The 14,028-nt window shown below is 45.1% G+C and overlaps 1 protein-coding gene across 1 annotated transcript in view; it reads right to left on the minus strand.

Moving 5' to 3' along the window:
* The window catches only part of LOC128454948 (supervillin), a 34,690-nt gene extending 21,351 nt beyond the window's left edge, over positions 1-13,339 (minus strand). Inside the window, exons 1-6 of the mRNA XM_053438558.1 lie at positions 12,787-13,339; positions 5,875-5,938; positions 4,958-5,046; positions 4,809-4,866; positions 4,588-4,736; positions 3,235-4,069 (exon numbers count right to left, since the gene is read on the minus strand). Coding sequence (XP_053294533.1) covers positions 3,235-4,069; positions 4,588-4,736; positions 4,809-4,816 — 992 coding nt within the window. The 5' untranslated portion in view covers positions 4,817-4,866; positions 4,958-5,046; positions 5,875-5,938; positions 12,787-13,339. The remainder of the gene's footprint in view (positions 1-3,234; positions 4,070-4,587; positions 4,737-4,808; positions 4,867-4,957; positions 5,047-5,874; positions 5,939-12,786) is intronic.
* Positions 13,340-14,028: the final 689 nt, after the last annotated feature.

A 14,028-nucleotide genomic window follows, 5' to 3' on the forward strand; every position in this document is an offset into this window, starting at 1 on the left:
GTCTCCCCCTTTCCCTCATCCTCTCAACATTTCTCTCTCTCCCCCTCTCCCTCGTTTTATCCCAATCCCAGTCTTCCTCGCCTTGACTCATCCTCCTCTGTTCTGGGCTGTAGTTTTGCCAGTCCATATCCTCATGCCGGCCTCTGTGAGGATCATCCACACTCTTTTCTCTCCGGCGGATCTCCGAAGGCAGCACAGCTTTCCTACTCTTAAGCAGGCCCTCTGTGTGGGCCTCTTCTTTCAGGGCCTGCCTGGCCTCTAATCTTGCCTCCTTGTGAGCGGCATGGATTTGGTCGGCACTCACTCTCCTTCGTGGTAGTACCTCAGGAGGTCCAGGAAGTTTGGCAGTGGCAGCTGGGGCAGGCATACCCAAATAGGGCTGTGAGTCAACAGCAGGACCAGAATGTCGGTACTCCGGAGGAGTGGAAGGGTAGGCTGTCTGCCCATGAGAAGGATGGTGGCCAGGGCTGGGCTGAGGCTGGTGAACAGTCCTTTGCTGGGTGGATTCTGCGTGCTGTGGCGTAAACTGAGCAGTGTTGCTTTGAGTACGGTGTCTGTTAACCTGATTCATGTCTGGACTCCAGTCAGGGGGCCTCTGGGCAGTTTCATCTCTGGACAACCGTTCCCTTGCTCGGATTCTTGGGGAAAGGAATGGATAAGGGACACTGAGATTCCAGCTCAAGTAAAAAGCTATGAAACTCTCCAAACTCAAACAAGAGGTGATCTAAAAGACATATTCCAAATGTTAATTTCCTCCTTGGGATACAAGGGCACGTAATTTAATTAATAATCTTACATAATTTGAACTGAGTAGGTGCCTTAAATTCTGGTAGGACAGACAATAAAAAAAGGTTAAAAATGTAAAATATTTGACAGATTGAAATTTTCTGGCATTACACAATTTCCTTTGTGATGTGTTCTTGTGAAATAAAAGTTTAAGACCTGAGACTGTCATGAGACCAACTTGATCTCCCAAATCCTACAATAGCTTTGCAACAAGGTCAAGAAGCAGCATGCTCTGGGTTTAGATTTTAGACTTAGTTCAAACAACTCTCTCGCTCTCTCTCACTCTCTCTCTCTCTCGCTCGCTCTAATGTCACTGTGCCAAAAAGTAAGCCAAACTATTTTCATCTATAACCTTCTGACCTCTGGTGGCCAAAGGTTGCTCTAATCTCATTGTAGACCACTAAGCCAGACATAATTGATGGGCCTCTGGTTTATCTGACATGGCATGAAGGACTTAAACTGTGTGCTACACAAGTACACACTAATACTAGCTAGCATAAGCAGCTGATAAGGTCACAAAGGCTGTCTGTGCCGGTGGAATACAATTGACCTGAAAATAGTGTAATCTGAATAACATAATTTGAGATAAAATAGCTGTTGAAAACAAATTGAATATACATAAAGAGTGTTGGATTTGATTTCTTTGGAATAAACTTACGTCTTGCAAGTAAACCTGCAATGAAAAGCTATTACTTATGTGAACCAATGAAACAACTCAAGCTTCACTAAGCAATCCATGTCTTCATGACGTCCACCTGTCCATAGAGCTCAAAGACAGGCCACGGACCTTCATTCTTTCTGCAAGCCAACTATGCCATTCATCACGGCCACTGTCTGGTCCAGAAATAAACAACCAAGGACCTACAATTGTGATGGCAGATCTTCCAGGAATACAGAGATAAATCAATCAAAGATTATGAGTAATGTGTTTCAATCTACATTCTACAAAGCTGCACAAAACTACTAGTAAAATTAATGTAAAATCCATACATGCAAAGAGCTCTCCTGCAGCTCTCAAGGGGAGAAGCATGTTGTAGGCCATGACATTATCCAAATCACTAACAGGGTTCAGGACTCAGATGTAATTTCATAGGGATAATAGGCCAGAGTTTGCAGAGATGTGAATAGAGCCTCTCCTCACAAGTGCTGATGTCTGCAACTGACTGAGTCAGGGTCTGAAGCTGACAAGTGTTGTCAGCCCATCAACTCTGGTTCACCACTCATGTGCTGACGGAACCCAGGCCACACACAGTCACACTAATTCAACAAGAATGTAGTTCCTGGGGATGATGGGCAGAGGGTCAGTTTTACAGAGTTCTGGGTATGGTCATGTTTGTGTCATAAAGTTGTTCAAGAAGTGTTTTAGGCATAAAGTAATGTGTTCGCAGATATTGATGTTCTGATTTGTGGCTAAAAAAGATGGTGCCATGTTTTAAGAGGTCAAACAGGACAGCGTCAGAGGCCTAAAATTTCAAATAATAATAACATCTACAAGTGTGTAAAACTTGGTGCAGATGGATTGAATTTAAAGTGACTGTAAGGACTTGGTAGAGGTCTGTGCTTTACTGAAAGTCTTTCCTGTAGTTGATTGGAATTCAAATTGTTTTAACTTTGACAAATATTTATCATCACATTTAATACATTACCAAATCTTTAATTCTAGACACATGACTACCCTGTTAAGAACAGATCAGTGCAGCATGACCAGGGCTTCCCTGAGTGTCTGAGCGCTTCCAGCTTAAAAGAGGCTGATGTTCTCGAGTGGACAGTTCCTCGAGGACAAGCTGAAGACATTTGCATATCTATGTTGGAGATGTCACGTCAATGTTCATAAATATGAACAACATTAATTATGGCCTTTAGCTCATCGTCCAATTCAACAGTTGTCCCTGCCTTAATGCCATCAAGTAAAAGTCGTAGTAATTTGCTCTACTTAAGAACCAATACAATTCCTATTTCCTTTTCTGGTAGCATATTCAAGTTTATTATAGAAAGTGAGATGTAGCACTTAGCTAATTAACCAAGCTGCTGTTAGGTCATAGTTACCCCTTGGGACAAGTTGGGAAATCATATCCCCTCCAAAAGCATATCCTGCCATTTTCCTCCTCGCCCTATAGCCTTTCCTTGATGAGCTCCCCAGAGCATCTAACCGTGTGAAACTGGAGCAGGACAAGCATGACACAGCTAGAAAGCTATAGTCCGTGGGTAAAAGTAGCCGCTAGCTAGCTCAGCAGCAACTGGACTTCCCAAGCTGCATTAAATTTGCGATTTGTATATTCTAGTGTTTTCTCAACTCTATTCTGACAATTAAGATTTTACTTCATGTTTTGTATTGTTGTAAATGTACTTTTTCAAATACCTGCTCTCGATAACGTATAAAAGACTTGATGACCATACAACCTTCCGACATGATGTGTTTTGTGAACGTGAATGTTTTTATAAACTCACCCCTGTCTGTTTAGGATGCTCTGGGCCTGCTGCTCTATGAATAAATCCCCAGGTGATATGCCGTAGCGGGTGGAGGGCAGGGATGCCCGGCGGGCGCTGCGAGGAGAGTTGGGCACTGCTGCGATGCTGTAATCCCTTGTGGAGGCGGAGCTTGACTCCTGGTGGGCAGCGTCTTGATGGTGTGCGGGGTTCTGTGGTTTTTGGGGCTGGGGCGGATGCGCTTCCTGGGTTCTGGATCTTGAAGCGGTTCTGCGCTCTTGGGCTCCCCCACGCCGGTAGTTCTCCATGTTCATCGCTCTTTCCCGCTCAGAATATCTGCTCTGTCTTTCCTGTGTGGGGGGAGGAGCTGGGGTTGAGTGGGCGGGGTTTGATGTGTTAACAGGTGCAGCGTCTGGATGAGTCCTCATGTAAACCTTGCCCACTCCAGAGCGGTATGGCACCCTGGGGTCCCGTCCCACTTCTTCTGATTCCTGTCCGTCTCTGTCTCGCCTGGCAGTTGTCTGTCGACCAGAGGTCTCAGGCTCTCGGCGGGACCTGTGGCTTGGTGTGAGGTCGATGTCCGCCTCCTGATCCAGGAGGATGCCATAGCGCTCTGACAGCTGGCGGCGGCGCTCTGCTTTGTAGCGGGCTATGCGCTCAGCCTTGGAACTGAGGCTGGAGGGGTCTGCGGGACCAGATTTGGATGTAGAGGAGGTGGACAACGTTACTGGGTCGACATACACCAACTTTGGGTCTGGACGTCCACTGCCAACTCCACCTTTGACCTGAGGTGATCTGTCTGAAGATGACATCTTCTTCTGGGGAGAATCAAAATCCTCTCGACTGTAGCGCCTCACTGTGGTAAAAAGGGAAAATACTCAATATTTGTGAACAACTTTTTTAGACAATCAAGAATTGTGGCAAACTTGTGTCACATGGGAGTTACTGAAGGAACCAATTTGTTATATCATTCACACAAACCTCCATTGGAAGGTATTGAGAAAAATGGGGCATTAATCTAACAAAACACATCGCACACATTAATGTGAGTTAGTCCATGTCTTACAAAATGAACACCATGCTAAAACTGTCAGATTTGTTTGTGCTTTATTTTCAATGTCAAATGCATTAAACCTACAAGACAGATGCACAGTTGGTCACTGAGCAGCTCCACTGAAGGAACGAGGCCACAAATATGTTACAACAGCAGTGAAAGTAATTCAGCAAACAACTCAAGCTAAGGGTTACAAAAACCAACTAACAAACAATTAACTGGTTCTTTTTCAAATATGATGAGATGCATTTCAGGAACGTCAATCCAATTCCACAAAGTGCATCACCATATCTTTCTGCCGTGCGGCGTGCCATGCTTACCCATCACACAAGGCTCACAGGGGTCTGAGGCGCGGGTGTACCGCGGCGGATCCTCCTCCAGCATCCTGTTGGCTACCAAACCACCGGGTACCAGAGCAGGAGGAGCATCGCTTTCCATCCCCTCCAGACGCCGGGCTATCCTCTCCTTCCTGTCGAGGGGAGAAGGTTAGCATCTGGGAGGTTAAAAAAAAGTGTGGGAATGTAATGATCCCTGAGCCTACCTGTTCATCTCCAAATCCTTTGTGACAGGAGTCTCAAAGTGTTTCTTCAACTCTGAAACTGATTGTTTGATCAGAAAATACAAAGTTAATATTATAAAATTATCAAAAGTAAGTATTGTTGATGTTATTATGGTAGAAGCAATGCACACCCTTGGGGAGGACGACCAGACGTTTGGCATCTGTATCTGAAACGCTCTTGACCAAGGCGGTCTTGTCAACGGGGAAGTCACTCTGAAAACTGAAAGAGAAGTCACAAGCCTGTTGTGAGCATGCAACTTGATTCATTCTGGATTCCAACTGAGAGCAAAATAAATGAGTGAAGGTACTTCATTTAAATTTGCTCTAATAAAAAGAGGTAGCAGCAGTAAGATTCTTTCTGAAACCTTTAACTGCAACATATAATGTCTTTGAAAGTTAAAATTACCACCAGTTATAGTGGACTAGTGTGGACGACTTCATATTTGGTTCTAAAACTAAGAACAAGCCAGACGAGCCTTCTCTGTGTCTCAGCCTTAAGTGACTCGTCTTTAAGAGGTGAACGCAGGTAAAGGTGAAGATCAGCTGCTGTTACTTCCATCAGGATCCAGCTTAGAAACCAGGTCATCAAGTCCTGACTCTGCTCCAAATGGAACCAGACAATCAGGGCTTTACGTCTCAGCAACAGCCGGTCACAGACACACACACACACACACACTAACACACACTTTAACTACACTTTCCCGATGTGATAAAGATCTTATTCTGAACTACCTAACTAACTAACTACCAGAGGAAACCTTTAATTCAAGCAAAAAGAGGCACGGTGCAAAAGTTTCCCGAAAGAGGTATTATGGCTCTAATACCATTTGAAGAAAAAAGTGTCTTAGGATAAGCTGTTCCAGGCATCTTCAGCTTTTAATGCCTATTGTGCATGATAGGCTAAAGCACTAAACCTATATCCTTGCATATCCCCGTCTTGATGACCAAGCAAAGGAAAGGAATGGCAAATGCTCTTAGAAAAGGGTGCGCGTCATCTCCGTAGTTCCACTCACGCCATTTGACCCACGTCTACGTGTGAGAGTTTTACCTTAAGGCTTCGGATGGAAACGAGGCTGAGCTGCAGAGTTTGGCCGGAGCTTTGGATCCAGATCCTAGAGGGAAACAAACGAGACTCAGTCAAGAACTTGAATGAAAGAAATCCTTTTCTTGCTTTTTTTATATATTTCTCTTGCGTTCCCACCGAGGCTAATATTATAAAAATAACGTACGAACTAGTGATCCTGCATATTCACAAAACAACAGGTGTCGCAGATGAGAATAAACTTCAGCCCATTCACAACTCTAATGAGACGCTACACGTGGGCTCGTAAGTATAGCTCATAATAGCGTGATTATCAAAATAATTTATAATGGTTGCTATTTTTGTCATTAGCTCCACACGTAATGACTATCATCAATCCACTGCAGCCACAGCATGTAGATCTGAAATAAGATCCGAGATCAAAAACAGCACTGGGACAGAAACGTTACAGCTCAGTGTGAGTCAGTTGACAAAAAAGTTTACTCAGAAAGTCCCAGTTCCCTGCTGACCGCTGACCCTCTAACTCTCGGGTCACAGCGGCGTGTTGTAAAGTTGGATTCCAGTATATGAGACAGATCGTGTTACTGGTTCAGACACCTCTGACTTATTTTGGCCACTAAAGACGATGTGGCAACAGCACAGAACCATCCACACGACTGAGAGTGTAGGATGTAAAGTCCCATGTGATCACCGAGACATCAAGGTCAAGGGGCTTCAGTGACTGACCTGATGGAATTGAAGGACATGTAAGGGCAAGTCAAATCAGGATTAGACATTGGAGAGGCCAGAAATCTGAAGTCTCTGCACCATGGGTGTGATTTCCCATCACACGCTTGTCTTGTAAAGATCACATCCCAGAAGAAGAAATGGAAAGGATAATTTTACCACTCTCTTTTCATACTCAAAATCAATAAATGCCATAACCTTTAAAAGCAGCATCTCTTTTAAAAGTCAATGGGACTCTTGTGGAGGAGTGCGTTCATGTATCTGTCTGTTTATGACTTCACAAGTCTGACTCCTCTGTTGGAAAGCCCCTTGTGCGGAAGTCAACCCGGGCTTTTCCTAGGAAACGCCTGCAGGTTGTCAACAAAACAAGCATCACCAGGCTCAGGCTGGGCAGTGCCAGACGTCCCAAAGAGAGTGCAGTGAGGAGAAGGATTTCTATAAATATTCAAGAGGTGCAAAATAGACGCCCTGAGTCAACAGGGCCCTCGCTTGCACACAATCTGTGTGGACAGGTTGTTGGGGGAACAGGACCGGCCATCTTCCACCTCAGGGGGCAGAGATACGCCTTGTGCTGCTGTAAAGGAGACTTCCATGCACACAAAGCATTGTCAAGGTAAAATAGCCCAGAGAGAAGCACACAGTAGCATCCACCTGTTGAAATTAAAGCACCAGAAGAGAGGTATCACTACTAACAGGGGGGCTACATTCATTCCAAGCAAACTCTATGCTAACATCTAAACTCATAGTAATTCCCTCAGGGGAATTAGACAGGCATGATCAGAATGAGACATTTCCACAGCCTTCTAGTAAGTCTCCCTCTGCAATATGACTGACATCCACCAAAACTGTGTCTTTTAGCTTCAGTTAGGAGCTAAACAGCATTGACCAGGGAGTCTATAGAGCTAGGGGCAGACAGGAAAGTCAACCTATAACCAAGCCTTCCCCTTCCACAGGCCTTACCTTGGCCACAGGGCTGGACATGGTCCACATGGTAACTAGAGATCCATGGGTTTCGAAACATGTTTAAGGAGGTGCACAGCAGACAGCCTCTCTGCTAGACTCCCCTCCGGTGTCACCGCGGTGGTGACGACGTTGGACAGCAGGAGTTGCAGCGGCGGAGGTGAGGGCTGCTACCGGCAAGCAGACAGGCTGGGAGGAAAGTGGTGACACGAGCACACACACACACACACACGAGAGCACACAGCCACAGCGCAGTGACTGCCCCGGCTACACAGCGAGCTACAGCCTGCACAGTCTGGCTGTCAGACAGTGTGTGTGTGTGTGTCAGTGGAGTGGAGGGGAGAGAGAGAGAGAGAGAGACAGCACAGCAGGGTGCTAAAGCAGCTCAGAGCCCTAATCAGATTACAGGCAGAAATTAGCCTTGATGATAAAAACTCTGGAACAGGATTGGAGGAGGGTGCCAGCAGGGCAGCAGGGCAGCAGGGCTGGTATGGGGTCCAGGGCTACTGGGAGTCAGACGGGATCCTTAAAGCACACAAGCCATCAGGTGTGCTTCAGTCAAGACGGCTGAGTGCAAGAAAGTGTCCAAAAACTGTATTAAATAGAAAATTACTATGAAGTTTTCAGATAGTTTGGCTGTGAAATCTTCCCTTTTCTGTTTTTAAATGTGTCCACCCATCAATCTATTATCTTTATCGGCCATCATTTGAGGGTCGCGGTGGGCTGGAGCCAAACCTACTTGGCATTGAGTAAGAGGCGGGGCACATCCTGGACCGGCCACCAGCGTATCACAAGGCCAAACAACCATTCACATCACTTTTACACCTACGGTCAATTTGGAGTCTCCAATCAACCTAATCCCAATCTGCATGATTTGGGACTAAGGGGGGAAGCCCGAGTTCCATGAGAAAACCCATGGAGACACGGGGAGAACATCACCGACTGGGATCCAAACCAGGAACCTTCTAGCTCGAGAAGCATGGGGGTTCGAAGATTATAAAAATTCAGGTTACCCCTGGAAATACAATTCTTTATGTTTGTAAGGCTTTTCCTGACATCCTTGTCTTGATGCCAGTTTAGATAGAATACTCTGTTCAACAGTTAAATAACACATCATGGCCGAGTCTCTTACTTGCTTAGAATATGGTGATTTTTTTTTTAACATTTTAATGACTTGATGAAACTTGAGTGCACGAGTACATTTACACACACACTCCCCAACACAAACAAGCTCTTTAGAGATTGACAACAAAAGGAGATATTTCAGTCCAGAATGAAAGAGAACAGATTATATTTCTTAATATAATATGATAATATGCATGGATGTGCAAAGTGTTTGTGCATATTGTTGCAGGCTCTTTACTCTCATTACAAACACTCTTGCCTGCACGTTAACTCACCTCCTCTGTGTGATGCTTTTTCTCCCTTTCACACACAAACCCCCCCCCCCACCACCACCTTCCCCGGTCTGCCCACATTGCCTGTAGACGCCCCTAATAAGGCAACATGTGTTGTGAGTGGCTGCCTCAGGGAGCGAGGTCACCCTGTCAGCCGCCGGCCCGTGTTTACCAGGGGACCGTCTCCACGTCTGCACGCCGCTCGGCCTTGTTTTCTTTCTCACTCCCTCTCCTTCCCCAGATTTGTCACACTCACCATCCGTCTCCGTCTTTCTCCTCTGACCCTTCCTGCTCCTTCCGATCACTCCTCCTCATTCCTCAACTCCTTTTCACTTTCTCTTTTTTCTTTGATTTCTTTATCTCCATGTTTCCTCATATGTTTCTTCTTCTCTTGTTGCCAAATCAAAAACAACAACAATAACAACTCATGATACACCCTCAGTCACTTGCTCTCCATTTGATCGCCCTGAGGCTTTTCTTAGTTGAAAACTTTACTGGCATCACATATAACACGACCAAGTAAGAACCCTGAGGTGGACTCTGAACACAGAGTCGTTGACAACAAGTTGCAGCCTCATTCCTTAATGTAACAGTCATTTGCAATCAAGCAGTTTAATTTAAACCCCTTCATCAGTCTTTCAATTATTAAAAAAGGAAAAAATATCTTAATAAAACTACAGACACCTTTCTGTTCATGAACCACGCCTGCAGCCTCTTCTCCTGAACCCAGTCAATCTCTCTGTGAGAGGATGAATTGGTTTTCGGATCTCGATGTTTCCACCCAGTGGATATTTAGGGACCACCTGCTCTCTGATCTCATGAGGTCACAGAGAGGTGGTTTATAGAAATGTGAAACTCAACTCAACGGTATTATCTTGCAACACAGTCAGTGTACAAAACAGTCCACAAAACTCAACACCCGGGAAAACATGTAAACACCACGAGATGAGGCCTCAACAAATCGCCGGGTGACTCAGCGTCAGAGCATCTCGCAGTAAATCTTTAAGATGTGAAGCTCAGAAGAAAAACTTCTCAGTGGAGGACATCGCTTGCTTCAGTCTGCTGTCTTTAAACACACTGAGATTAACTGGGTTCAGTAGAATAACTGAAGTTCAACCACGAACCTCTGTTTGAATCCCACAAGCTACTGACCATCCTTGGTGCTGACAATGTTAACCATATGCCAAACAGCAGATTTGTCTCAGTGATGAAGGAGCCACAGACACACACATACTGATGTCAACACATGCCGAAGAAGTGCATGATTTAAATGGCCCCTCTCTCTCTCTCACTCACTCACACACAAACGCATGTCAAGTGAGAGCATGAGGCAGCAGACCAGGAACCTTTGTCCTCCCTCCTTTTCTTAAACATTGACTCTGGCATTCCATCTTTAGATCCGCATCTGCATTCCTCTCCGTTGCCTTGCGTCCACTCTGCCGGACACTCGGCACAGAAACCTGCCTCCTCTGCTCTTATATGGATATCGATGAGCACCGAGCCGGGGGTGCAGAGGGACGACACTGAAGAAGCTCTGCAGCTCTTAGGCCAGAGCAGGAGACAGGGAGGGAAATGGGGACGAGAGACAAAGACAGATCGGGAGCTGGAGGATTTGGCTGCACTTTCTTAGATGCTACATTGTCCAGGAACATCTTCACGTTATGTAACTGGACGAGGTAACAAAAAGTAACTCAAGACCAGACAAAAGTATAAGTATACTGTGTCCCAGTGGAGCAGAGGTCATTTCTACACGTTCTTCCAAAGAACTAAAATCACCAAACCATTTCTTATCACGTGTGCTTTGGACATTATCACCATTATGACTCAGCTGAATCCTCCTGCAACCAAATCCCTTCATACTGTGCCATGCATGTTTACTGTTGTTTGTGGTGTGACTTGAATTGACTATATTTAATTTCTTCTGAAATATCCAAACAACATCCAGAAACATTGCCAGTAACAAAATACTACCAACATGCTATGAAGCAAAATGTTGATTGCAAAAGTAATGGCTACTGAAAAAACGCCCCCATCTGCATTTAGATTGGTTCCTTACAAGCATCGATTTCACAACAGAGTTCTATCCGACGCTGAGCATTAAACTAGACATTTGTAGAAAAAGAATATGGGTTCCATTTAGTCCTGAAAGGAAAAGCGTCTGTCACAGTGCAACCAAGTAGCTATAGTGGCTTTCCCCTGGTAGTGGAAAGCAAAGATGGTGGAATAACCACAGTAATTATGGGTCCACTGGCCCACTGATGCAGAATCCCATCAAAACCAATGTTTTCATTGTGTGCTGCTGGTTAGTTTGCAGGATTACGCAAAAACTTACTCAACCACATATTATTTTACTCTCGGTTAGCGGAGTTGTATAGATTTATGTCATAGTGAGTAACTGGGAACATTCTAGACCTGATTCATGCCACATATAATCCAAGCAGCAATCACATATTGAAAAAGGCAGCAGCGTGTTTGCAGGCCAGTGGGAGCCTGAGCCAGCGTTCTGCCTTCTGACATACAAGGTGCTGACGGAAACAGATGGTGGAGACAATAAAAGACGGTGCTGAGGAAACAAGCTCTAGGAATAACAAGTGCATGACACATCCACAAGACACTCAGCAGGTTCTCTGAACTAAATCTCTGCTCCTCCACCTACAAAAAAATCTTTATAATCTCCGATAATAGCAGAACTAAAAAAAAGAGCAGTAACTCTATGTTTCAAGTGCACTTTTTTTCTAAAAGGGAATCACACTTTAAACTATTTTGTATAAAAACTTAGTGGTGCCACCAAGAGGACAAAGCAAAACGTACATTTCTGCATTTAAATCACAACCATCAAATGAATAGACATGTCACATGGGTGATAATGTGAGTAAGACTGTAGATATGCAGATGAGTAGAATCAAGTGGCAGCGGCTCAACAATGAGGCCAGTCAGTAAACCTGTCTGTTCCTATTGACGGGTGCAGCAGGTGCCGAACTCCAAGCAACTGCCGCTTGGTGTATTCACACACGAACCCTGTCTCAGTCTCACACACACACACACACACACACACACACACACAAACACACACTGTTAAAACAAAACTGTGGAGAAACAACGCCTGTCCCGAGTTGGAACAACACACCAGCTCCAGACACACAGCCGGTAGATCAGCTGCACACACATGCCAACGTACAGCCATAATCTGGAGCTTGGAATGCTAATACCCATGTGGTTACTTGAGAAGGCACATAACATGAAAGGGGGGGGGGGGGGGGGGGGGGGCTCAGCTCGGACATTACATTCAGTGAAGTATTGCTGAGTTTTAATGTTTTGCCTTCTTCTACCAGGAAGTTTGCCAAAGATGAAAACAATGAGTGACTTCCTGAACCTTGAAGACACCTGAGAGGGAGCGATCTCCAGACTGTGAAGTCGAGCAGGAGACTTGCACAGGAGAAAATACCTTGTCTGAGATTCTGCTGCAATGTAACTGCACAAGGATAAAGGCAAGTTGTGTTCAAGGAAACTTTGCAATGGTTTTAAATAGCGTCTGTCACTTTAACAACATCACATTTAGCTTATTTATGTTTACCAGCAAAAGCTAAATTCCTGTCCTTTCATTGACTGACAAGGCCAAGGCTGCCAAATCATTGAGGCTATTAAATCCCTTATTATTTTTCCCCGGGCCGTGGCAGATATCGAATTATATCATATTGTTTACGTGTACAGCTAAAACAGTCTCTTAGTTTACCATTCACATCATTTATGCTTTGGCCACTCGACTTGTTGCTTGACATAATATATATATTAGCATGAATGAGATTAAACTAAGCAACAGAAAAACAATACTTACAATTCTTTAACTCCAATAAAACAAGACTGAGAGAGTTGTTCTGCAGGTGAAGTCCATGTTTCTTTTTGTTGAGAGCTCAGGCAAATGAAACCAGACAAAAGGTTTCACTGGAACCTTGTTCAGCGCAGAGGTGCTGAGGAGGCAGGAGGAGCAGGGGTGGGGGGGATTAGGTAAACCCAACAAATGATCCAAAGTCATCCACCATGAAGCAGGTCCAACCTCAGCAGCCGACAGATATAGCCTGGTGCTTTCCCACCAGCTCTGCTGCACCAGGGTCAAATAAATGAGTCCAAGAACAGCAGAGTAAAGAGGAAAGAGAGGCAGGGAGAGGGAGAGAGGGGGAGGGAGAGAGAGAAGGGTGTGCGGGAGAGACTGAGGTGAAACTGGGGTGAAAGACAGAAAAAAAAATAGAGAAGAGGTGTGCTACTGCAGGCTGATACTCCTAAAGCCCCTACAGCAAATGCTTCTTCAAACTATTCCATGAGTCAAGACTGTGGTTTCCCCAAAATGTCCATTCTTGTGGAGGAGGTTTGGGACCCTTGTCTGACAGAGTTTGGACTGACGGTGAGAGGCGACACAACACAGCTTCCAAAGGGTTTGGGGCGTGCGGGCCAAAACCGGCGTGGTAACCTCATCCCACAACAGCCATGTATGGGCTGAAGAGAGCAGCCTCGATAGAGGGGCATCGGCCATAAATAGACAGGAAGCCTCAGGCTCCCAGCGCACAGGGATCGAATCAGCTGTTAAAACTACAATCCACCAGTGTGGTGTGATCCAGACGCTGCAGGGGCCACGATACCACAACACTGGGTCTGACCGCAACAGAGGGGCACCTAAGTTAATTAGAACCTTTAATAGCGAAGCATTCTTCCTTAAACCAGCAATGTCATATTTATTACATCTGCATCTACACAAATTCATACATCTAAAGTTGAGCATCATCAGAGAGTCACGCTCCGTGGTTCTAAAAGGCCACAAGTAACAGGTGCTTCATTGAATCTAAAATTAAAGACAAAGCGTGGAGCCTCCATATAATATATCACCCCTCATGATTTAAGGCCACATGACCGTGATTGTTGCCAAAGTACTTACGACAGGACATCTGTGAGTTGCACACAACATGGTGTCTTCTGCACTGCACTCAGGTCGATGTCTTCACCTTCAGAAAATACACATGAGAGGCAAAGTGTTCATATTTATGAAAAGTTATGCAGCTATTGTGATAATTATCAAAAAGGGAAG

Source organism: Pleuronectes platessa, chromosome 13, assembly GCF_947347685.1.
Source record: "Pleuronectes platessa chromosome 13, fPlePla1.1, whole genome shotgun sequence".
Classification (NCBI taxonomy): domain Eukaryota; kingdom Metazoa; phylum Chordata; class Actinopteri; order Pleuronectiformes; family Pleuronectidae; genus Pleuronectes; species Pleuronectes platessa.